Below are 23,876 nucleotides of genomic sequence, written 5' to 3'. Positions count from 1 at the left end.
TAATTTTTTGGAGGTTTTCTAATTGGTTTTGAAATAAAACTCTGCAGGAAATCTGAGCAGAGAGAATAAAACAAGGAATTAAACCTGGATCCAGTATTACGTGGCTTAAGTCTCTCAAGAGGGTACTGGCAGTTAGTAAGGCTCGATTAAATGCTGTAAGGCAAGTGTGTGGTTAAGGGCTTTCCTAATGTGGTTCCTAGAAATTTGAAGCATTTCAAACTGTAAATATTTTTGAACTGATATAAGGCTTGACACACCTGAGAATGGTTAAACAACTATACAGAGACATTTACTGTGTTTAGAATCTGCAGGACTTAGTCTAGACAAAAGGTGTTGATGACTTATATGACTGACTTACATCAGTGTAAAACACATCAAAGATTTATATTATGTAATTTCTCTTTGCTTAGATTTTTTTGTTGCACCCTCCCAGTTATCTCACATGGATTTATGAGTTTTTATCATACGTTCTAGCTGATATTTTGAAAGAAAAGATTGATACTTTTCCAGGGCAAAGAGAAAGGATGAAGTTTACTGCAGGAACTATGTGCAAGTATGAAAGAAAGCTGGAGTCTGAAGGGAATAAGAGACAGTACAGAGGTCAGGAATCAGCATCTTCCTTATGGCCACATGCCTTAAGCTTTGTGTCATGGCTGGTGCAGTCTGTTCTGTTAACAGTGCAGCACAAGCTTTCTTATTCAACCACATTTCTTCTCCTTGGGTCTTGATCCAATGTGGAATCTAGGCAAAAGCAATCATGTCTCCTAAACTTTGAGGAAATGTTTTTGTACAGAAACTTCCTTTGAAAACCTCCTAGTATATGGAAAAGTAGATTTCTCAGTCTTATGGGCATAGATTACTGGGACCAGGATTCACATAGTTCATTTGGACAGCGGCTGTGTGTAAAGTGTTTTGAGGGCTGCAGAAGAACAGGCTAAAGCAGGAATAAGCTGAGTCTGTGACTGCACTTAGGATATGCCTGTGTGCTGTGAGTCACTGACTGAGTGTGTGAGACAAGAGCTATTTTGGCATAAACTGTTTATTCTCATCCAGAACATGAATCACCTGCTTCTATCTTTTTTTTTTTTTTTTTTTGCTAATTTTTATTAAGTAAACAGATTTCAGAGGCTTCAGGACATCCAAATATGTGGGTTTTACTGGCACATTGGAGGACCTTCCAAGCAAAGGAAACTCACTCACCTGTTGGGGCCAGTATTTTTTATACTTTTCCCAGAAACATGTGTGAGTAATCAGAGCAATGCCAGAAACACTGTCCTGCTGCAAACTTATTCCCAGGAGTATCGCCAGGTAGAGACGCTAGTGCAGCCCAAATTGCCAAGAGATCTTTACTTGCATTTTATTTCTGTTAGTCTTTTTACTTTGTCAACTTCTACCTTTGAAGGAGGAAGGTCTTGTTAAGTTAAAATCCGGAAAAGGAGGAAGAAGTTGATCTGATGTACTGTCTCTGAAAACACTGCACTTGGGCCAGAAGTTGTCCTGGTGACAGACAAGCTCCAATTTGTAGTTTTCTCTTTAACGTAACTGGTATAAAAAACTGTGGAGGCTGAGAAGATCTGTGGCAGTATAGAGGTGCAGTCTGGGAGAGAGCTGGCAGAAGACCATGAGAGCCTTCAAATTCCTTGTTTCCTTATAGATAGTGCCACGGAGATTTTTATGAAGCTTCACATGAGATACAATATGTCTTAAAACCAAAATTAGTTTATTTGAACTTGTTTTTTTCTTGTTCTTGGCAGGCAGGGGGGACTAATCTGTTTATGTGATAATTTAATTTTCTGTTTTCCTTTTATACGTATAAAGAGAGGATGTGATGCATCATTCACAGGTTTTGGTATAGATCATAGCAGAAAATAAAAGCAATGGGAGCCACATTAGATGCATCAATAGTCCCCTCTAGGCATTGACATGGATTTGGTGTGCTGTATGTAGGTATTTCAGCTGGCAAAGTCCTGTTGTCACATCTTTTTCTTTGACTCTCACTGGGCAGCTTCACTCTCTTTTCCAGCTCTTGTTAGTAAAAGTTATGTTAGTGTCAATATAAGCTCAAGTGGCTGACCAGACTTTGGGTTACTCATTACTTATCAATCACCTTGGTTCTGAGACAAATAGTTCACAAGGCAAGATGAATACCTACGGTTTGTACCATAAATCTGTTACGGGAGGAAGGAAGAGCTGGCTGGGCTGGGAGATCCCAGTCTGAAATAGGTAATCCTGCAAGAGCTTTGCCCATGGCTTCTTGGCTCATTCCTTTGATCTGACATCTGAGACAGCAGAGGCAAACACAATATCAAGTCCAAATGTGCACTATCAGCATCCAGGCCTCATTGTCAAAGGCTGTGTCGAGTTACCTTCTGAGGTAGGTGGTCTAGTGGACAGGGTGTCTGCCTCTGAACTTCAGTAGATTGTGACCAAAGGCTTAAATCTTGCAATCAGGCAGACTCCTTTTCCACTTCACAATTACATGGGGAAAAAAACACCTAAAAAGTAGTTCTCTTGACATTTTTCATTTCATCAAGTTTGCCCTTAACTTGAGTATTTCCTGAAGTTTATTACTTTGACAGCTTTGTCACTTGGATTTTAAAATAATCTGATTCATATTTCTAGTCCAGCACATATCATTATTTCAGAAGATAAGACAGTATTGTAGCTAACTGCACCTTTCATTCAGTGATCAACTGAACTGAATTTCTGTTTGTGACCAAAGGTGCTGTTGACATACACAGCACCTTTGATCATGCTGTTGAGATACACAAGTTGATCTTGCTTCATCATGAAGACCTGGCACTTGAGTATTCTGCACTAAAACTGTGGCTGTGGAACTGACCTATGATTTCAACCCCACAGAAGTTGATTTCTTGACTTACAAGTTATTTGCCGCAACTCTGGCCTTCTGCCTTCTCTCTTTTTAGAATGTGTTTGGGAAAGATTCTGGAAGATAATTCTTATAGCTTTTTTTCACTTGCTAAACAAAATACAAACTTTTTTTTTCCTTTTGTGCCTTTTTGTGCTGGTATTTGCTTATCCGTAATTAAATATAAAAGGCATTAGTGTTTACTCTGTATTGTTATTTAATCTTTTGTTGGGTCAAGTGCCTTCTTTTCCTTCTGGTGTCTTTTGAAGATATCTCTGTTGTGAAGTAGTGCAAATATTAAGTGTGCATGTTTTTCATACTAAATATATTTGAACTTTTTGCAGGATAGAAAGTATATGATGTGTTTAACAATCCACTATAATTACTGTTGTAAGCTTTAGTCACTGGAGCTAATCATTAAGTGGTTTGTTGTTGCAGCTGGTTGATGAGTTTTAATTCATGTCGTTAAAATCTTCCTCCTATTTCTTATTTCTCTGACTGACCTGACTTTCCCATAATATGACTAAGGAATACAGGGTGGTGCTACAATGCGAGCCAGTTATTTGTTTTTGTATAAAAAAAATTTCTAGAGAGAAAGAGGTCAGGGAGAGAATCACTACGGTTCTTAAAATGACCTGATGTTACTGCATGATGTCCAGTAATTAGTTTTTCTATCATTAATAGCTTTTGCACATGGGTAAGTAGGACTGTTTGTCTTGAAGCTTTTTTTGTTTTCTCAAAATATTCAAATTAATAATCATTAGGACTTAACTAAGATTATAAAAATCACTGGCAGAAAGTTGGTTTTTTTAGGGAATAAATATTTTTTAACTAAAAGTTATAGATTTATCATTGATAATATCCTGATGGGATATCAACTTCAATCAGTTCTCCTATTTCTTGAAATTTGACACTCCTTGAAGGATGGAAAAGCTTTTGAGAAACCTATCTTTTTCCTAAATTTCAGATTTAAATTTCAGAACAGCAGGTTTTAAAAGATTTGAAGTATGAATTCTGAATTTGTTTGCAGAAAGTAAGATGTTTCTTAATTTACTCAAAGTAGTAGCTCTTTTGTATTATGTATCAAAATAGTTTTACAGTAGAAATGTGAGGATTGGCTGTACATGATGGGAAAAACAAAGAGGAGTGGGAAAGGAAAAAGGCAGGATAACTTTTAAATGAGACAAGCTTAAATATTCAGACACATCGAAATATTATTGGAAACAGACTTTTGGACCAATTTCATTTTGCAACCACACATATGCTTTTCCCTCATCCTCGTATTTTAGGAGAGTGGGTGGAAAATAAGTGTATTAGTCTTAAATGCAAAGAATAGGGCTATGTCTTTATCACATATTTTATACTCATCTGTGTCCTCCACAGTGAGAGTTTTTTTGGGGGTTTTTTGCTTGTTGGGTGGGGGTGAGGTGTTTGGAGGTTTTTGTTGTTTGTTTGTTTCAGGTTTTTTGTGATTTTGGGGTTTTTTGTGATTTTGGGGTTTTTTGTTCGTTTGTTTTTTAAAACAGTGTGGCAGTTAGGTAGACTTAAAAAACTTGGGGAAGATTATTTTGTATTAAGTGTCTGCTTAAAAATATACCACTTACATAAAATCTCATATGTCTTTACTATGGGAAACCATGCAAGTCTGTTGTATGGATTTGTTATTTATGGGAAAAATCCTGCTTACTATTGCTTTTAATAATTGAAGCAGTTCTCCTACTATCTTTAGTTCCACTTAAGAATTCAACCCTAAAAATGCTGGAACCAACAAAAGTGGTTTAATAGTGAGGCATATCTTGGCACCTGTTATTTCTTTTAATTTAAGTTAGCTGTGATATTTAGTGAAATATTTCACTTGGGAATGCTTTGTTTTTCAGGATGGGAAGAAGAAGTTTGACAAGGAAAGTGAGAAATATTATTCCATCTTAGAGAAGCACTTAAATTTGTCAGCCAAGAAGAAAGAATCTCATTTGCAAGATGTAAGAACTGAATACACTCTTACCTAATTTCACATTTGCATAGAAATCATGATAACAAACTGGTTCTCTTCAAGACATGCTATATTTTATTTCATATGAAATTGTGATGGTTTCTGGTCACGCTTGTTGTGACTATAAATTCTTGACTGGGATGAAAACGACACAAATAGGAGTTAAATATTTGAACAAAGCAATATTCTATGTTTGCCACTTTATGTATTTCAAGTACAGCTAATGTTTATTGGTTGCAACAATGGAATTATATTAGTACCATGAAAGTGTGAGTTTTATAAGCTATATGTGGAATACTGGAAAGCCAATTAATTAATTGCTTCTAGGTTTGCTAGTTAATCTATTAACTGATGAAATTGCGCTTCTATTTCACATAAATTATAATCCAGAAGACTGAACTGAGATCACTTTAATAATGCTCTTTTCTGCTTCTTTTTTTCCTCCTTTTCATCTTATTCTGAAATTGAGGCTCCTGAAATTTCCCTGAAATTGTATCTATAACTTCAACTTTGAAGAATCTGTATGGCTGATTCTTTTCTGTTAAAAAAAAAAAAAAAAAAAAAAAGACACCATGAAGACTTCTGGTTTAACAGAAAGATTCCTGGGCTTTTTGGTATGCTGATAGAAATTAATATAACTTGTCTCGTAAGCAAATTACAATAAACCCAGCAATATTATATCAATGACACTTTGGGAATTCTGCCAAAAGTAGGTAAAATCACTTTGATGAGATTACTGTTGTCATGGTGAATCTTAAATCATGGGGGTTAGTTTGCAGATGGACTTTTCACCAAAGGTGTGACCATCACTCAATCATATGTTGTAGGATTTCTTTTTTCATGTTTACCAATAATATTATAATTCAAATAAAATAAGGCTTAGAAATTAAAAATTTCTAGAAATGTCTATATGGCTGAATTTCTGTTGTTGTCTATGTAATAATCAGTCTAGATAAGAAGGTAGTTATGTAGGATTGATTTATTGTTCCACTTATATGTCACAGCTTTCACTTTTCCCAAATATCTTATGTATTGATGAAGAAGCAGTTCTGTTAGAGGCTAAGCCCCAGCTTAAAAAAAGAGAAAGTTTTACCAAATAGGGGAAAAGTGAGCTTAAACACTAATTTGTTCTAGAATAGAAGCTAAATAAAATAAATAAAATATTTTACTCTTGAGACATGAGAATAATTACAGTCTAAAAGCAGCGACTGAAGTGCAAAGTAACAACTGTGAATCTAGTAAACTGTGGTACAATAACAGTGGATTTGGCTCACAAGTATAAACTAATGGAAAACCAGAATAATTTTTTCCAGTGTGTCCTTAAGTGACATATCTGGATTTAAAATCTTGTAACTGAGCCTGAGGTTTTTGATTTCTAGAGGCCTCTCTTGTAAAGAATAAAGAGCATAAGTTGGCATTTCTGTCTTTCACCGTTTTCTACCGCTGTAGATGTGCTGAATCAGCAGCATAGACCCACCGTAAGAGAAGGTACAATAGCAAATCAGTACCAAAATGGTTAACCTGGGAAGCTTTTGGCCTCTGTCTATATTGGAAGTAAAAGGAGGCCAAGCTCCATTCCTGACCTGAAATCGAAGACATCTCTTGATGGGCATCCCGAGTGGTTTGGGTGAGCCCCATTTATAGCCCGGATGTCCAGGATGGAGTTGGTTGGAGGAGCCCACAGCAGAGCAGGGCACGAGCAAGAACCAAGCAGTGCTGGCAGCTGGGGCTTTGGTGCCCATGGCAGGAGATGGGAAGTCCATGCCTCAAGCCAACATCATGCATTTAGGGAGGTGGAAATACCATTTTTTGACTGCTACATGGGAAAAATACTGTTTCCTTGAATTGATGAGGTTTCTTGATACCTCATCACATTATGTGGGTTAAAGAGTACTGGGGTGAGCAAAGATCTTGTACTCTATTGGGTTCTTCTACATATCTCACTTGAGTCCAATTGAGATCACCTTAATTAGGTATCTGAAGTTTGATGGTTGAAACATATTCTGTAGAGAGTAGTTTGCATATATTCACCTAACTGAAATATGTTGGATATTTTAAGAGCCTGCAAGACTGCTGATGCAGTTTACACAGGTGACTGGCTTTTTTCCTTTAGCATCAAAAAGCCACTTCACAGTAGCATCTTTTCACTACCTAAAGAAGCCTACAATAGAGGAGAAAATGGGCAGAATTGAGTGATCTGAGAAATCTAATGAACTTCTGATTTTATTTCTCTGAAGTCTGTTCCAGAATCAGTCTCCAAGCTTATGTGAAGTTCTGGTGTATGTATTGAGGTGATAGCCTACATCAATGAAAATATTACTCACTATAACTATACATCATACAGGTAGAGATTCAAAATCATATCCATCAGATCTCCTTATTTTTTACATGCAGTTTGAACTCACAGAAAAACCTTAAACTTTCAGCTTTTGAAACTTTAAGATCACTTTCAAAGCAATTCTTACAAATCTGAATCCTTTGGTGTTAACACAAATTCATAAGCTTCTACAGAATATATGTTTGGGGAAATCTGATTTAGTCCCTTTCCCTGGTGATGATTATGGCCCTAAACCATGTTTGAGATGGCACTTGGTTGTTGTAAGTATCATTACAACTGCAACCTGCTTAAATACTGTTCAGAGTAGGGATGGATTTAATTAGGTGTTTAAATACTTTTTCTGAGGCAAAGCCTAAAAGAGACAATTTCTAAAACTATGTTTCATTATTTATGTACAATTAAATGAGAGAGCTGAGATCTGTTTCAAGTGCTTATTGATGGCATTTGTGTGAGCAAGGCGTTGCTGGATCTCATCCCAAAGTGGTGGCAACTGCTTCTGTTCAGTTATGTAGCACTGTCTTTGTGATAGATTATTATTGTGAAATAAAGCTATTAACAGACTACCAGGGAAAACACTAGCCAAACACACTATATAAATGGCAAATGGCAGAGTTAATTTTAAGGTAGAGCAGTTCATTATTGGAATTTTGAGTGCTTGATTTCAGCTTCATATTATTAGTTTCCTGATTTTTTTTAATAGATATAGGAAGGAGATGCTGGTACTGAATGATTTGAAACATATCCTTGAGGCCCATATGTTGAAGTAGAGTTAGAACACTAGGCTAGGAAGGTGAATCAATATTGTCAAAAGCCTGTACAGCCAAATCACAATAGTAGCTTGTCCTTGAGTAAAGAAGCAATCTTAATTATATATGGTGCTATTGATGGCCAAATCCTGCCTGAAGGAAAACACTGACTTTTTGCTTTTTTACTGTTAAAAGTACTAAATCTTTTTTATGATGTGTTTGCTGGTTTATGGTTTGTTGTCAAGGGAAGACAACATCACGCTTTCCCACTTTCTCTGCATTTGTTCATTTTAATGCCAGAATTAAACTAGAGAACATGCAGAAGTATCCTTCTGTATTTTAACTGATATACATAAAAAATACCTGATCTTATTCATGTTGTTAATCTGCTGTAGTATTTTGACCAAAGAGCAAAGTCTAACTAATACAGCCCAAAAGGGATTTACATGAGAAAATTATTTGTTATGAGGAAGAATGAATCAGAATGGAATCTGCATGTCTTCTTTGAACATTATCTATGTGCTACACTGCTTGTCTGTTAGTTCCCTCTCCTGTGGCTTGTTTAAATTGAGGATAAAAGCCTATTACTCTTTATCAGCTGATAAGAGTTAATTCTTTAGTTGTTTAGGCAGAAGACACTGTTCTGATACTGGATCTCCATGTTGGGTGGTATTAGTCAGGCATTTCTGACAAGTATTGCCTTGTAGTTCTGTCACTTGAAAATTAAAACTTGAAATATATTTGATTTATGAGGTTAGGGATTTAAATATGTTTACATTCCAAGAACATATGACTCATACTATAAAATAATAAGTTGCAAGTTGTCATTGTTAAAGACAGCCTATTTAAGAAAGAAAATGTTTTTGTGAAGGTATTTGAACCTGAGAAGTAGATACAATTTCAGTGCATATGATACCTAAATATTTCAATAGAAATAATTATCTTTTTGTCTGTCCTTGATTCCTACGGCACTCATTTCTATTTCCTTTTCTAAATTTACATATTCCAAGTACCTGCTGCCACCTTTCTTTCCCTCCAGGCTCTCCTAAAAACCAGAATATTAAAGACCAAAAAGAAAGAAGCAGCCAAAAAAGAGCAGTAAAAGGCATAGGCTGAAATGTGTAATGTTAGCTTCTTAAACTTGCATTTAGCTTTTTTAAGTAGGTATTCTAATTTTCAGACAGAAAACTGAACTCTATGAAACTTTTAAAACAATCTTATGGAAGATGTTTGTTAATGGCATAACCTGTTTTTAAAGCAATAACAAGACTAAACTAATGTTGTCCATATTTAATTTTGTCTTTTAGGCAGATACACAGATTGACAGAGAACATCAGAACTTTTATGAAGCCTCATTAGAATATGTTTTTAAAATACAAGAAGTACAAGAGAAAAAGAAATTTGAATTTGTAGAACCTGTAAGTTTTATGTTTTATTTTCTTTAGAATGCATGCATATAAAGCTGAAAATTGAATTTAAAATACCAATTTTTTTGCTTCCTTTTTAAGTTTTGAATGCAGGTTCTTTGTATATAGACAGACATTAAGATCTTGGCTTGGGCACTTTCCATGTTTATTGAAGGATTATGTAAGAGTGTAGTATCTACTGTGAAGTGAAATGTCTGATGACTTGAAGTGTGTGTAACATTTTAATGGGACATCATGTAATGTTGTGTCTGTGCAACACATAATCGATGTTTCCTAATACCATGATTTAATGGCTTAAATTTTGAGCCAGTTTTTAATTTAAATATTCTGGGTAGGCAGTGTACACAGACATTGTTCTGAGTTACACATGAAGTAAAGTGAAAAATCAATATTTCTGTGGGATAGGTAAGTTTATCTTTTTTGTTGGTGGAGTCATTTGCCTTTAGTTTGCTTTGCCCATATAGGAATGCATATGTTGATGTGCCATTAAAAAGTAAGATAAAGTTGTGTTTCAGTGTCCATATTTAAGTCTGGGATTTCCTTCTGGACTGTGTTTCCATCCCCCACTCCTAACTCTCTACTGTGTCAGTCAGTTCCAAAAGCAGCTTCATGACGTGCTAGCATATTTCTGTGGCCTGGTAGCAGTGTTACTACTGTTCATGTCATACAGACAGGCCTGGCTTGCCAGTTGCCTGATGTAGCTCGTACCTCTAGCCCCTGACAGAGAACTTCCAGTGCCATATGTCCCTTCCCATTAAGCACACTGAGCACAGCAGAGTGCTGGTTGTCAGAGAGGAACATAACAAGTGTAACTTTCTCTCCACACCATCTCCCAGCTTCCTTGTAACTACTGAAGCAGCACTCTTCACTGTGAAATAGGTTGAATTACATCTCTAACACCCTGTGTCACCAAGGAGAGCTTCTCAGATGCCTTCCTTCCATGAGATGAGAGTGTATTGTATACTGAATATTTGACATTGATGCAAACTAATGAACCTGGATTCAGCAAGCAGTACTTTCAGAAATCCTATCTTTATGGCATACAGCTGCCAAATCTTAAAGACTAAAACTTTGCTCGGATTCCTAAATAAGAACATTTTTCTACCTGTCACAGATTAATCCAGAGTGTGTGTCTCTGTCTCCTTCTGCAAAACTCTCACATCCTGGAAAAATCTAGCAATCTTGACCTAGCTCTGACCTGAGTGTAGAAGACTTTATGCTCCTTTAATGTAATAGAAGCTTTCTGTATTGAAAAGACCTTGTACATTGGAAAATACCGTGCAACTGCACAATAGTTAAAATAGGTAAAATTTACTTTTAAGTGTATCTGTCTCCATACTGTCTCAGATCAGTAGACATTCCAGCCCAGTATGGCATACTTGATTGTCCAGGGGAAGGTACAGGAAATACTCTGGTGACTGGCTAATGATAGGCCTTGCAGGTAATGTCTTCTGACTTTGTGTGTGAATTTATTTATAATCAATCTGGATATAGATGAGGCTTACATTATAACATCAGTTATAAAATTTTGAATCTTCAAAACTGAATTCTTGTTTGTAGTCTGTTGCATACAACGTGCTGAATTAAGAACATTTGCTAAAACCCATAAGGCATGTGCCTTATGTGAAAAAGTAAATTAAAATACAAATCAACAATACCATGAAATTAAAAAAAAAAAAACAAACTAAACAAATCAAAAACACCCAAAGACGTCAAAATAGGCTTTCTAAAATTCATGCTTATGTAAGAGATGTTGGAAATATAAGCATGTGTTCCTAGATGAAAGGTGTAGATAAGGAGAAAGCCTAACACTTTAAAATCAGGTATCAAAAGAATTGTCATATTATTAATTTTCCTCTGTGTGCTCTATGAATGTGCATATGGCAGATAATGCCTGGTGGTGCGTCCATATGGACGCTCCTCCTCAGGAGCTCTGATGGTCGTGGGACATTCTCGTGTACATGCTGCCTCTGCTTCTGAGTTATCAGCACAGTGTCACGTCTTCAAATAATTCTCAGTCTGACATCTTGCTAACAGACTCGCTGAAGGAAAATTTAACAAAATAAATCTGTTAGTGCAATGAAGGAGGAAACTGTGATGCCCATGCAAAAGAAGGATAAGTTTGGGATGTGGGAGTAGAACTGAAAAGCAAATAATCTGTTGAACATCCTTTCAAGACCTTTAGTTTTTCTATGCCAAAGGATAAAGACAGTCTAAGAACCAGAGTGGGAGAAGTAACCTAGCAAAAATTGCCAGGTGAGTTACAGCTAGGACAGTGGGAGTCAGTAAAAGCAGAGTGTGTTCTCTCCTGGAGGAGACTCAGGAAAGATTTTAAGGTATAGATGCTACTGACTCATACAGTAAATAGAAGATTATAATATTTAGAGTAGGTTTTTGCAGCTGCTTCTCAGGCCCTGGGTTTCTCTTTCTTCTCTGCATCTTGATCAAAGTGGTTGCTAATGTGTACTAGTGTGAGTAACTGGCATATTCCTATTTGCAATCCTCCTAAATCTTGATTTTTCCAAGGAAAAAACCCTCAGGTTTTCATACAGGAAATGAATTTAAACTTTTTCTGAAGGACAAATTAGTGTTCAAATTTACAGCTGGATTAACAATAAAGCAAATTAAGTGACAATAATCTGTTTTGCTAGCTTTTCTCTTGTGATCCCTAGGAATCTAGTCCAAGCCAACAGTGCTTTCTGAGGATGTTATGCTTGTAAAACAATTCAAACACCTTCCTAAAGTTCTGCTTTGTACTTTGGTGATGCCAGGACTTCCTTGTCCTGTGGAAATCAGGGCACAAGGTTCATAAGCAGTAAACTATCTGAAATGTGAGGGGTGGTCAGTTAAATGTTTATTTAAAGAGAAGAAAAGAAGAACAGCCAACTGAAAAACACTGCCTGTAATTGCATGCGTTTCTTTTAGACTTCACAGTGGACGTTAAATTTGAATTTCCCTTTCTTGCATTTTCTACATTATTATGTTCACTTTAGTCTGAAGAATAAGCACTGTCTTCTTATAAATAAAATGAAAACTGTGAGACAGGGACTTCTGGCTGATGTGCTGCAGGGCAAAGGTTAAATTCCTCCCCTATCCGAAACCTAAGTACAATCTTCTTCCTGTGAGAATGAAACGACCAGGCAGTCTTGAGGTCAGCAGCTCTACATAAAAATAAATAGAGTCTCAAGGAGTAGTTGGATTTTGTTTCGGGTTCTCTGTTGAAATCCTCGTGGCTCTGGTGTGATGAGCGGCTTTGTGTTATGGAGTTCAGACCTCAGTCTTTACTGATGTGAATGATTAGGCACTCAGAATGAGATAATGATAAGACACTTATTAAAATGAAAAATTGCTGATATGAAAGCATCAGACATTGTTTGTGATGTTTGATGAAATAACCTACCTCTTTGTGTGTGAATACCACCTCAAAATACATTCTGAAAATTTTCTTAGAAAGGAAAAGGGGCTGATTTTCTATTCTTGTTTTTAATATTTTTTGCTCTATTTAATATTAATTTCTTTAAAGTTATGAGCCTGCCTTTAGCAGCAGTGCTTCTTCAAATGCCAGCAAAAAGAAAACCCCGCTATAAGTATGAGCCTAGGGCAAAAGACCTTGGCTTTTAAATCTCTTCCATACAATGCTATGGCTGTACCTGTTCTAATGGAAGTGATTCTGAAGATGCCCTAGCAGCACAGGGCATCTTCCTCATTCCTGTTTTTCCATTGGGCACAGGGCATATTCTGCATTCCTGTTTTTCCGCTGCTAGTGACATGTACTTTGAAGTGAATGCCATCCTCAGTGTCACATATCAGCACACAGCTTAAAAATGCTGATCTAGGACTTGCTTAATGCTTTTCTTTTATTCCCGTTTTTCTGAGTTCTCAGAAAGTGTTTAACCAGGAAAGCCTCAAGGCTAGATCCTCTGTGATGCACAACTGCCAGAATACCTGTGAAGTACTTTAACTAAAATTAATTCAGATTTTTGTCAGGGTTTTGGTTTGGTTTTTTAGGGTTGGGTTTTTTTGTTTTGGTTTTTTGGGGGGTTTTTTTGGGTTTTTTTGGTTTTTTGTTTTTTTTTTTTTTTTTGCTGCCGTTGTGTTTTTGCTTTGAGATAAATTCAGCTTTGCTGCCATCTTGTGTTAAATATTTTCCTTGGTATTTCTCAGTGTACTCTGTAAAAGTGTTTCATGTCATGTAAAATGTTTTCCTTCAGGTATTGAAGCTGAAATTTATGCAGTTTATTCTCCTGAAATGTTCTTTAAACTGAGCTCTAAAAGTCAGGCATAAACTGACATACTGAAACTTTGTTCCACAAAGTTTCTTTATTGTAATTTCGGTGTGCATTAGTGTGGTGATTTGGCTGCAGTTTTGCCAAGTGTTACTCCTGCTCTAGGGGTGGGTTTAGCAGCAGGCTGCTGCTTGCAACCTGTGTTAATCCACACATTCTTTTGACTGGACCAAGTCAAAGTAAGCACAGGAGTAGTTGTGCTGTGACATCTGAAGGAATTGTAGCTGGGGACACTGATGAGTAACTGAATCTAGAGTGTGAAAACAGGCTTCACATAACTGGAGCCAAAGCAGAGCTTTAGTTATAATTTGTGTATTTTGTACTTTATTCATAAAAAGGAAGATTAATTTTCTTTCTTTTCCTATAAGTAGTTATTTCCAGAATTCCAGAATTAGAATTATATTCTAGAATTACAGAAAATTATAGTGCTCTTTCTATCTGTTTGCACAATTGGAGGTTTTTTAATATAAACTATTGTACTTGGACCTTCCTCGGAAACACCTGAATAATCAGTTTAATCATAATAATTTCAGGGTCCAGTCCTTAGCTGAGATAATAATTTTGGCTGGACAGATGAATCATGTTAAGGTGAGATTGATTTACACAAGATATGGAGCCCTCTACTTGAGATTGCATTGCCTTCATTGTTTGATGGTGGAATATGGTTCAGGAATTCACATCCGCTGTAGAGAGCCCCACAAAAACTTGCTTTTTGTGTCCAAAGATCTTCTCAGTTCTTCAGGCTCCGTGACTGGCTTACTGGGCAGCCGTGGGCTTGCACCATCTCTGCCTGAGGCCAGGCTTTCCTCTGCTCCTGCAAGAGCAGTAGAAACCAAGGGCAGAGTCCTTCTCCCAGCCATACCTTATATTTGTGCCTGCACTGATGGTCTGTTCACCTCCAACTGCTTTAACTTACTAAAGCAGCAAAAGAGCAGGCAGGTAAATGGGCTCTCAGTAGTCTCCTAGGGAGTAATGGGAGAGAGGAGGCAGAACAATTTTGCTACAATTCTTCAAGTAGGGCTGAGAGTAAATTTAAAGAAAATACAAGCACAGTAAAAACTACATCTTTACACTATTCCACTTAGAGTAATCTATGGTACTGGTAACACAAAGCAAGCGCTTTAAATATGAACGATGGCATTTTTGTTGCCTGAGTCTAGACTAGTTCAGTAGTCAATGAAGAGAGATAAATGTTTCCATTGGATCATTCATTCCATCCTGAGAGAGAAGTCTGAAAAAGGGAAAAGAATTATGCTCTGGAATACCTTTGGTTCTTTGCTGAATCAGAAGACAGCCTGGACAGCCAGTTAGTTAGCCCAGATGATAATGGTGTAATATACTAATGCAAATATTTTTTATTGTTAAAATTTGTGTTATTGTAAATCCAAATTAATTTCTCTTTTTTTTTTTCTGTTTTCTCTACTTTTTTTTTTGGGTAAGCTAAATTATATAGACCAAGAAAGTAGTCCATGATAAGAAATTAAATGTTTGTTATTTAACAGCAGGTAGGGTGACGTATAGCAATGTCAAAACACTTAAAATTTAAAGCAGAATCAGTTAGGCTTTTAAAACTAAGAGATGGCAGGAATGCATTAATTCAAGAGCTAAAATTTAGTGGCACCTTTTACTACTTGATCACTGTTTTAAAACAAACTTTAAAAGAATTTTTCAACTGGATATATGCAGACTATGGTGGTTCCATTGGAGTTAATCACAGACGTACCAGATAGAGTCTGCATTTTTTTCGGAACAGGAAGAAATAGTCTGGGTTTCTTGTGCTGTGCTAACCTATCCAAAACATATTTTCTAGAGTCTCATTTGTGGAAAATAGGTCGTAGACCAAGCAATTACTGTGAAGAAAGTAAAAGAATATTTTGAAGAAAAAACACTTGAATTCTGACATTTTAAACTTGGAAAATGCACACCAGCAAAGACTCCAGCTGAAATACTGGATGAAATTACTAAGATAGTGAATTAAATTATTATGGAAATTACAACTTCATGACACAAAAGCATGTGTAGCATTCCTTTTTCTTAAGGTGTCATCATGGATTCCTTCTCAGCAAAACTTTGCTTTTGCATGTAAAAGCACACAGTGTTCCAGGAGTTAAAAATGTATAATGCTTCTCAATTTTACCTTTTCAGCTCTTGGCCTTTCTTCAAGGATTATTTACGTTTTACCATGAAGGATATGAACTGGCTCAGGAGTTTGCACCATACAAGCAGCAACTGCAGTTCAATTTGCAAAATGTAAGGATGATTTGTATTTACATAATTTAATTTGCTATCTTCAGTTTAGTATATTACAGTAAATTTATAGCACTTTATTGAAATTCTAAATTTTGCAATGTTTTAGTAAGCTGAAATCAAATTCATATACAGATAGGTAAAATTGTTTTTATAAGGGTAATGTAATTAAGATTCCTGACAACAATCTTGGATAGTAAATTTGTGATTTCCTGATCAAAACTTTGGGAGCAAGAACAAGAAAAACAGGACAACAGCCAGACTTTTATTAGAAAACACAGCAGTCCAAATAGATTTAAACTTGTATAAAGCTTTCTTGAGAATGCGGCTGGTCTTTTGGACTAAGTGGAGGTACCAAAAATGCTCCAGCTGATATAGATACAGTTTGTCCTGCTGTCTGCTAACTTCCCACTGTATATAAAGCAATCTTGGGAAGCCATTCTCTGGCTATTCTCTATACCATTGCAGAATAGGTGAGACCCTCCTCCATGGTGAGCAGCTCTCATGAGCATTAGTTTTCACCAGAAGAATCTCTTTTTTGTATAGACAGTTGCACTCAACTGGGCAGATGAATCTTTTTCTGTAAATTGGTCTGGATTTGGGGGTCAGAGCCATATAAGATCCCATTTTGGGCACAAACTGCCCAAAAAATTTTATAGCTATCAGAGATAACTAAAATGTGTTTAATCAACATACTTTTCCACTCATCATAACTGCTTTATACGAGTGTATATTTGTTTCACTGTGTAATTCAGATATTACACTTCCAAGGATATAAAATTAAGTACAAAATATACTTACAAATAAGTAAGTACACACTTTGCTTTTAAGGAAAGTTTGAACACTCTGCTTTTGAGGCAAAAAGTGAACTTCAACATGTCAGTACTGGACAAGTCCCACATATTTCCTGAAAAGTAACATCAAAGTCCAGAACAAAATTTCTTTTAAAGTTAAGTCTACTTCATTCTTTCAAGACACATACCACAAATTTTTGTAGCTCCATCTTCCCTTTTGCATCTCTTGTTCATATATATAGATCCCATTTTAAATGCTGCTTGAGGAAATAAGGCTAAACTTCCTAGATGATTAACCTTTTGCTTTTGGATCAAAATGCAGATGGTCTCTGTAGAGCATCCCAGTCCCCTGTCCTTTTCATTTTGTGTTTTCCATGTTGTTTGCTAAGATGCTTTCAGATAAAGACACAAGGGGTCAGTGTTGTTGCACAGCAGTTTCACTGAAAGAGTGAAAAATGTGCTTCAGTCCAGAGATTTACTTACTTTAATTTGGCAAGGTCTGAGAGAAGCATGAGCTCACAGCACAGACCAAAACTCACATTGTAAGTAATCATATATTTCCTCTACGTGTCTCTACAGAAGCAAAATTATTGAAGAACTTTTTCTAATTTCAGTGTTAATTAAGAAATAGTTAGATTTAATGTTTTCTAACTATTATATCAGCACAACTTGAAGTTGTAAATAGATTACGGAAGTAGAGGGAGATGTGAAGTTAGGCAGAAAGATCAATGTATTATTATTTTTTTTAATTATATGTCAGAAAACATATACATGAAGATACAGTGGGGATCAGTACATCTCTCACTCCTGTTACACAGCAGTATAAATTCTGGCTCCAGATCTAGATCCACAGCTTCACACAGCCAGCTGGGTTCTCTACGTATTTGTCATTGAGAGTCTCACCCAAAATCAGATTGAAGTGAAGTAATTTATATTGGTAAAGACAAACAGGACAGGAAGAAGTGCATTCAGCCTGGGCCTGTCTGTAGCTGTCAAAAGTACTCCTCTCCATTGCATTGTGTATTCAGATCTTGAAGAATAGTTTATCTGAACTGCTGTTGCTGTTCTTAAAAATGTTTACAGGTTAGAGCAAGAGCAGTAACAGCTGTAGAAGAGTAGTAGCAGACCAACAGCTCTTAACAGGTCACCATGTTCTAACATGACCTGCTGTCACTTTAACTGTCTCAGCTGGCCAGTGGTGTACTTGGTGTGTCTGGCTTTGGTTTCTGTGACTTGATTCAAAGACCTGGCTGCTTAAAAGTAGCAATTAAAAACTTAATAGATGGAGACAAGCTCTTAAAATGGGGACATTCCTTCAATGGCTTGTCCATCTCAAAGGCCTCAAAATGACCTCTCTTAAATTTGATCTGAACTGATACTTCTTCTGAAGGACATAATCAGAAAGTTCAGATTAGAATTTTACCTCCTCTCTAATAACAGTGTTTGTCTTCAAAACCAGGATTGAGCATGTATACTTTTATACTATTGTGCAACTACCTACACAAATGGCCCATGAAAAAAGGGAAGCATTCACTGGTGTGTAAAGTCCTGAGAATATCTTTCTGACTGCTGAGGATTTGAGTCCACAGATTACTCTGTAGAAACGTTACAAAAATCTTTATTCTTTTTTTTTTTACATATAGGAGCAGAGTGTTCAATATCTGCTATTAATCAATCAAAGCTCTGGCATCTCACAACAATTCTCTTCTGTTATCCCTTGCTAGGTGCATGGAGGGAAACCCTAGCCTTGCTGAATTCACTAAGAGCAAGTAGCCATTATATGCATATAGATATAAGAAAATATAGAAACAACCCACCTTAGTACCATAATTGTTTGCTTTGTTACATGCCTGGTTACACACGTGATATTTAGGACAGGCACACTTCTTCCATGCTTTTGGCATAGTTCTGCCACTTGTGAGTGTTTCTTACCTCCTATTTTTTTTAATATTGAAATGTGGTGTTTGCCAAGTCAGAGCTTGTTCATGGCAGTGCCAGTAACCTGACTATTCTAAGCAGCAGCACCTCTGTTATCACTGCAGATATGGATACACAGACAATTTGTCTCTTCCATGTGTGTAGAAACTGCAGCTGTCTGGGCTCATTAACCTGGCTTTAACCCAAACTAGTGTTTTCTGCACTGTACTTTAAGTGCTTCAGTGGGTCTTACTACTTCAGGTTTCAGGCTAAGCTGTTGGCAGCTTCTAGTTTAGCCAAATATCTGTCTGAGAATCCCAGAGTGTACTGAGAGAAAGCCTGTATCTGTCTGCAAAATACTGTGTAAGCATACTTGAAGATATGAGATGACCCCCTGTCTGAGATTAGTGACCTGCAGAAAGAGCAGTGGTGCTATTCTCAGCTATGTTTTCCTTACATTTATGTGCCTAAGTTGAAGTCTTCATTACTAGGTTATTCCCAGGCTTCTAGCAGTGAAAAGTATTGTTCTTTATTGTAATTTTTTTCCTTTTCCCCCCTTTTATGTCTCTGGCAAATGCCTTTGTTAGTCTCCAATACAGTCTCCTTGGCATTATTTGTAATTAGTTGTTCATTGTTATTTTAGTACTTGCGTGAGGTGATGTGGGGTTTTGTTTGTTTCCTTTTCTGGGTATTAGACTCGCAATAACTTCGAAAGCACTAGGCAAGAAGTGGAGAGACTCATGCAGAGAATGAAGTCAGCCAATCAAGATTACAGACCACCAAGTCAATGGACAATGGAAGGCTATCTCTATGTGCAGGAGAAACGTAAGTACAACAGGGAAGGTCCGTGCTGTTGTTTGCCCCAGTGGTTGACTGGTAGCAAGTTGTGCTCTGGCTGGCTGCCCTGCACCTTGCTGCAAACTCCCAGCACCCTGCTTTGGCTCTCTTCTGTTTCCTGTACTTTCCCTGCCTGAACAGGGCCTTTAGTTCAGCCATCAGAAGCACCTTGTACCAGAGACCTCCACTGACCCAGCCATCTTAAATGAACATGTGCTTAGTGGAAATCAGAGATGTAAGAAAAGGTCATCTAAGTACCATCTTACCATAGTTAACCACAGCCAGTTTTATCCTCAGTAGCACTGCAAGTTTTAAGAGCACAGTCTATTTTTTAATTGATTAATAATCATAAAAGAAATCTGTGTTAAGTGGAAATTACACTGAGCCGTGCTAATGGGGGAGGGAGAAAAGGAGTGAAGTACCAGACACATGCTGTGCTTCATTAAATAGTGAAAGGCCAGCTTGACCTCTTCTTACTGAAAAGAAATGTTTATTCTGGAGTAACAGGGTCTGTACTCACTGTGTAGTAGGAAAGGTACTAGTTGTATAATTCCTTGTCATGCAAGTTTACTTGCCTACAACCCTTATCCTATAGGTCCTTGTCTAATTGTGAGCTACTGGGTAAAATTTTTACTCTTCTTGAGAGTAAATTTTGTATATATTTATTACTGATATGCATGGTGGCAAATATAGGTGTTTTTAAAAAATGACACTAGGCCATAAATTGTTTTCTTGGATGGCCAAGAGTAACAAGTTTAAAGTTGCAACACAGGTGTCTGGCTAAATTTTCTAATGAAAATAGGTGACTTCTTAACTCATCTGAAACTGCTTTGAGAGTGCTCATCCATTTTATAATGTGCTAAAAGAGATAATGAATTGCCATCAGAGGAAAAATTGATGCCAAATAATTACAGATTTTGTTCTGCTAATTGAAAATAACTTAAAATATAGGAGCAGAACAGCTAACTTCTGAGGGTAAATAGCCATTTGAATTTTTGATTCATGACTTTACTTTCTTCCAGAACACAGGCAATAGGAGAGTTTTCTCAAAGTCAGCGTAACAGACCATATAAATTTCCACAGCTATGTTTCTGGATTGACAGATATCCGACTTACATGACTGATTCTGTCTCTCATATAACCACCACCTTTGTGGGTACATTGAGAAGGCAAAACCTGTGTATCTATAGTAAAACTAATAGGGTTTTTTTCAAACATTTTTATTTAATTCTTCACATTAAAAAGAAAAACCGATAAAATAAAAAAAGCCCCACGATTAAAATTTAAAATACCATTTTTTAAAGTCAAGGTTCTTTATTTTTCTCTTCATTCTAGACAGGACAAGGTTAATTTTTACAAGTAGCCAAGAGCTGGGTATGACTAGGTCCTTACTCAACACCACCTCATCATTTTCTGGGGGTAGGGGAAGGGATCCTTTCTGAGTCCCAAATGTGGCAGAGGGAGCACTCAGGTATTGTCAGGTGTCTCTGTGTGGTGAGTACTCACATGTGAATCATTTGCCTCTTGTACGCTCTGCTATTAATATTGTTGAAAACTCCTCAGGTCTGTTCTTGCCTTTTCCCTGCCTTGTTGCTACAATAGAATGATGTTACCCATCCAATTGCCAAAGAAGGTCAGTCTGCTGGAACTTTATTGGGCAATATTATCAAGCTGCAATATTTGGAAATTATACTGGAACATGTTCAGATTAAAAAACAAGGAGTAAGCTGCATGTGGATGCTACTTTATTTCATTTTTCTACTCTAATTCCAAGTATAATAGTGGTAAAATGACAATTACTTTTGATACTATCTCTCTTTACTCTAGGACCCCTTGGATTTACATGGGTTAAACATTACTGCACTTACGACAAAGGAACAAAAACTTTTACAATGAGTATAGCTGAAACAAAATCTGGTGGAAAAGTGGTGAGTTACTTGTACATGAATACATACGTGACCTGTATATTCCATCTTTTTTATTAAGCATTAAGGAACTGCTAAAAGAAAAGATGCAAAGAGATAAGGCTGTTTTTGTAGATGAAGCAGTGCATGTATCATATAGCATGGATAAATATTCAAGTAATATTTCATTAGAAACATATTTAAATCAATTATTAAATAACTTCTCTAATTTGGTTGTTGTGAGTGCATATGAAATTTATCACATTTGCACAGAATCATTTAATAGATTAGGTTTGGAAGGGGGCTCTGGAGATCTCTAATATAAACTCAGTTCAGAGTCAACCAGAACAGGTTGGTGAGGTCTGTGTCCAGTCAGGTTTTAGATATCTCCAAGGATGGAGCTCTCTATGAGCAACCAGTGTTCAACTACCATAAAAAATTTTTTCTAAAGTTCAAATACTTTCTCTAAGTTCAAATACGAATTACTTGTATTTGAGTTTGTGCCCGTCACCTCTCACCCTCCTACTGGGCACCACTAAGAAGAATCTGACTCAGCCTACTTTCCTTCCCATGAGATATTTGTAGATTAGTCACTGATGTGATCCCTCTTCCCCAGACCAAACAGTCCCAGGTCTCTCAGCATCTCCTTATATGACAAATCACAGGATCTTTAAGGTTGGAGGAGACCTTCAAGGTCATCTAGTCCAACCATCAGTGTGGCACCACCATAATCACTCCTAAACCATATCCCCATGTGCCACATCCAGGCTCTTCCTGTACACTTTCAGAGATGGTGACTCCACCTGGTTAATTATTTCAATGCCAAACCACTCTTCCAGTGACAATTTTATTTTTAATATCTAACCTGAACCTCCCTTGGCATAACTTAAGTATTCTCACTCATGTTCTTTCACTGAAGACATGGCAGAAGAGACTGACCTCCACCTCACAAAGCTTCCTTTCAGGTAGTTGTGCTCCAAGTCCTTAATCACCTTGGTAGCCTTTAGCTGGACTTGTTCTAGCACATCACGGCCTCTCTTGTGAGGGAGCCCAGCACTGGGCATAGCATTCCAGGTGTCCCTCACCAGTGCTGGATGGAAGGTGAGGATCTCTTTCCTCTACTCACAGGCAGTAGCCTGCCTTATGCATCCCAGGAGGTTGGTGGCCTTCTTTGCAGCAAGATCACATTGCTGGCTCATGGTCATCTTGTTGCCCACCAGAACCTGAAGTTCCTTTTCTGCCAAGCTGCTCTCTATCCTGTCAGTCTCATCCTGTCCTGGTGCCTGGGCCAATTGCTATTCATGCTGAACAGAATTGACCCCATGGGCATACCACTAGTGCCTGGCTGCAGCTGGACTTCTTTTGTGAGCTCAGCAGTTCAGGCAGTGTTCAGTCCAGGATATAGTGTTGAAAGCATGGCTGAAGTTGAGATAAACAATATTTATTGTTCTTCCATCATACACTGAGCCTTCCAACACATTGTAGAGGGCTATCAGGTTGATCCTGTGTGATTTTTCCTTTATTAAATTAACGCTGACTGTTTCCAGTCACCTTTCTGTCCTTAATATGTTTGGAAGTGCTTTCCATGATTATTCACTTCATCACCTTCCCAGGGATAAAGGTGATGCAGACTGCCCTATAGTTCCCATAAGATATGAGGCCTCAGGTTGCATTAGGGGAGGTAGGTATTACAGAAAATTACTTCACCAAAGGGGTTGTCAAGCATTGAAACAGTTTGCTAGGGAAGTACTTGGGTCACCAATCCTGGAAGTATTTAAAAGATGTGTAGATAGTTTAGTTGTGACCTTTTCCAACCTGAATGGTTCTATGACTCTATATCCTTCTCCTTGCTCATTTTGAAGACAGGAGTGACATTTGCTTCCTGCCATTCCCCAGAATCCCCAGCTGTGTCAGCCTTGCCAACATTATAGTGAGGTCTCACAATCGTGGTGGCCAGAATTGGGGTTAGTCGGCTTTATTCTTCAGAAATCTTTTTATCTGCATGTGAGAGTTGGCCAAATTACATCATTTTCATCTTTACATGCATGTAATCAAGTTATATACACAGGTGTTTGTAAGATTTAAATTTAGGGAATTTTCTGAAATAAAATGATTAAGTAACAAATATAAGACAGAAAGCCATTAAATGTAGTCTTAATATATAAAAAAATACTGTAAATATTCCTAAAGAATTTTAATCCCTATGTTAAGACATGTTCTTTGGACTGTTCATGCAGTTAAATTTAGGAGGAAGCCAAGATGTATAAGCGTATTGCCTGTGCTAATTCCATTTTGTTGTTTTGTAGAATGGCCTTGTCACAAGCTCACCAGAAATATTCAAGCTAAAATCTTGCATCAGGAGAAAGACAGATTCAATTGACAAACGTTTCTGTTTTGATATTGAAGTATTTGAGAGGTTTGTTTCTGTTTTGTCAACAATTTGAAAGTAATTGCAACCAATAGGTAATACTTACTCCTGTAGTAGGAACACGTTTACCAATATATTTGTATACAGACAAAC

At 37.0% G+C, this 23,876-nt stretch overlaps 1 protein-coding gene across 1 annotated transcript in view; it reads left to right on the top strand.

Annotated features, from left to right (window-relative positions):
• Positions 1-23,876, top strand: part of ARHGAP42 (Rho GTPase activating protein 42) — a 112,615-nt gene that overhangs the window by 58,328 nt on the left and 30,411 nt on the right. The window contains exons 4-9 of the mRNA XM_031066018.1: positions 4,747-4,848; positions 9,251-9,361; positions 15,802-15,906; positions 19,310-19,439; positions 21,279-21,379; positions 23,662-23,771. Coding sequence (XP_030921878.1) covers positions 4,747-4,848; positions 9,251-9,361; positions 15,802-15,906; positions 19,310-19,439; positions 21,279-21,379; positions 23,662-23,771 — 659 coding nt within the window. The remainder of the gene's footprint in view (positions 1-4,746; positions 4,849-9,250; positions 9,362-15,801; positions 15,907-19,309; positions 19,440-21,278; positions 21,380-23,661; positions 23,772-23,876) is intronic.

The sequence above is a fragment of the Geospiza fortis genome, unplaced genomic scaffold (assembly GCF_000277835.1).
Source record: "Geospiza fortis unplaced genomic scaffold, GeoFor_1.0 scaffold16, whole genome shotgun sequence".
Classification (NCBI taxonomy): Eukaryota; Metazoa; Chordata; class Aves; order Passeriformes; family Thraupidae; genus Geospiza; species Geospiza fortis.
The sequence above is the reverse complement of the archived record's forward strand: the minus strand, read 5'-3'. Positions and strand labels throughout refer to the sequence as shown.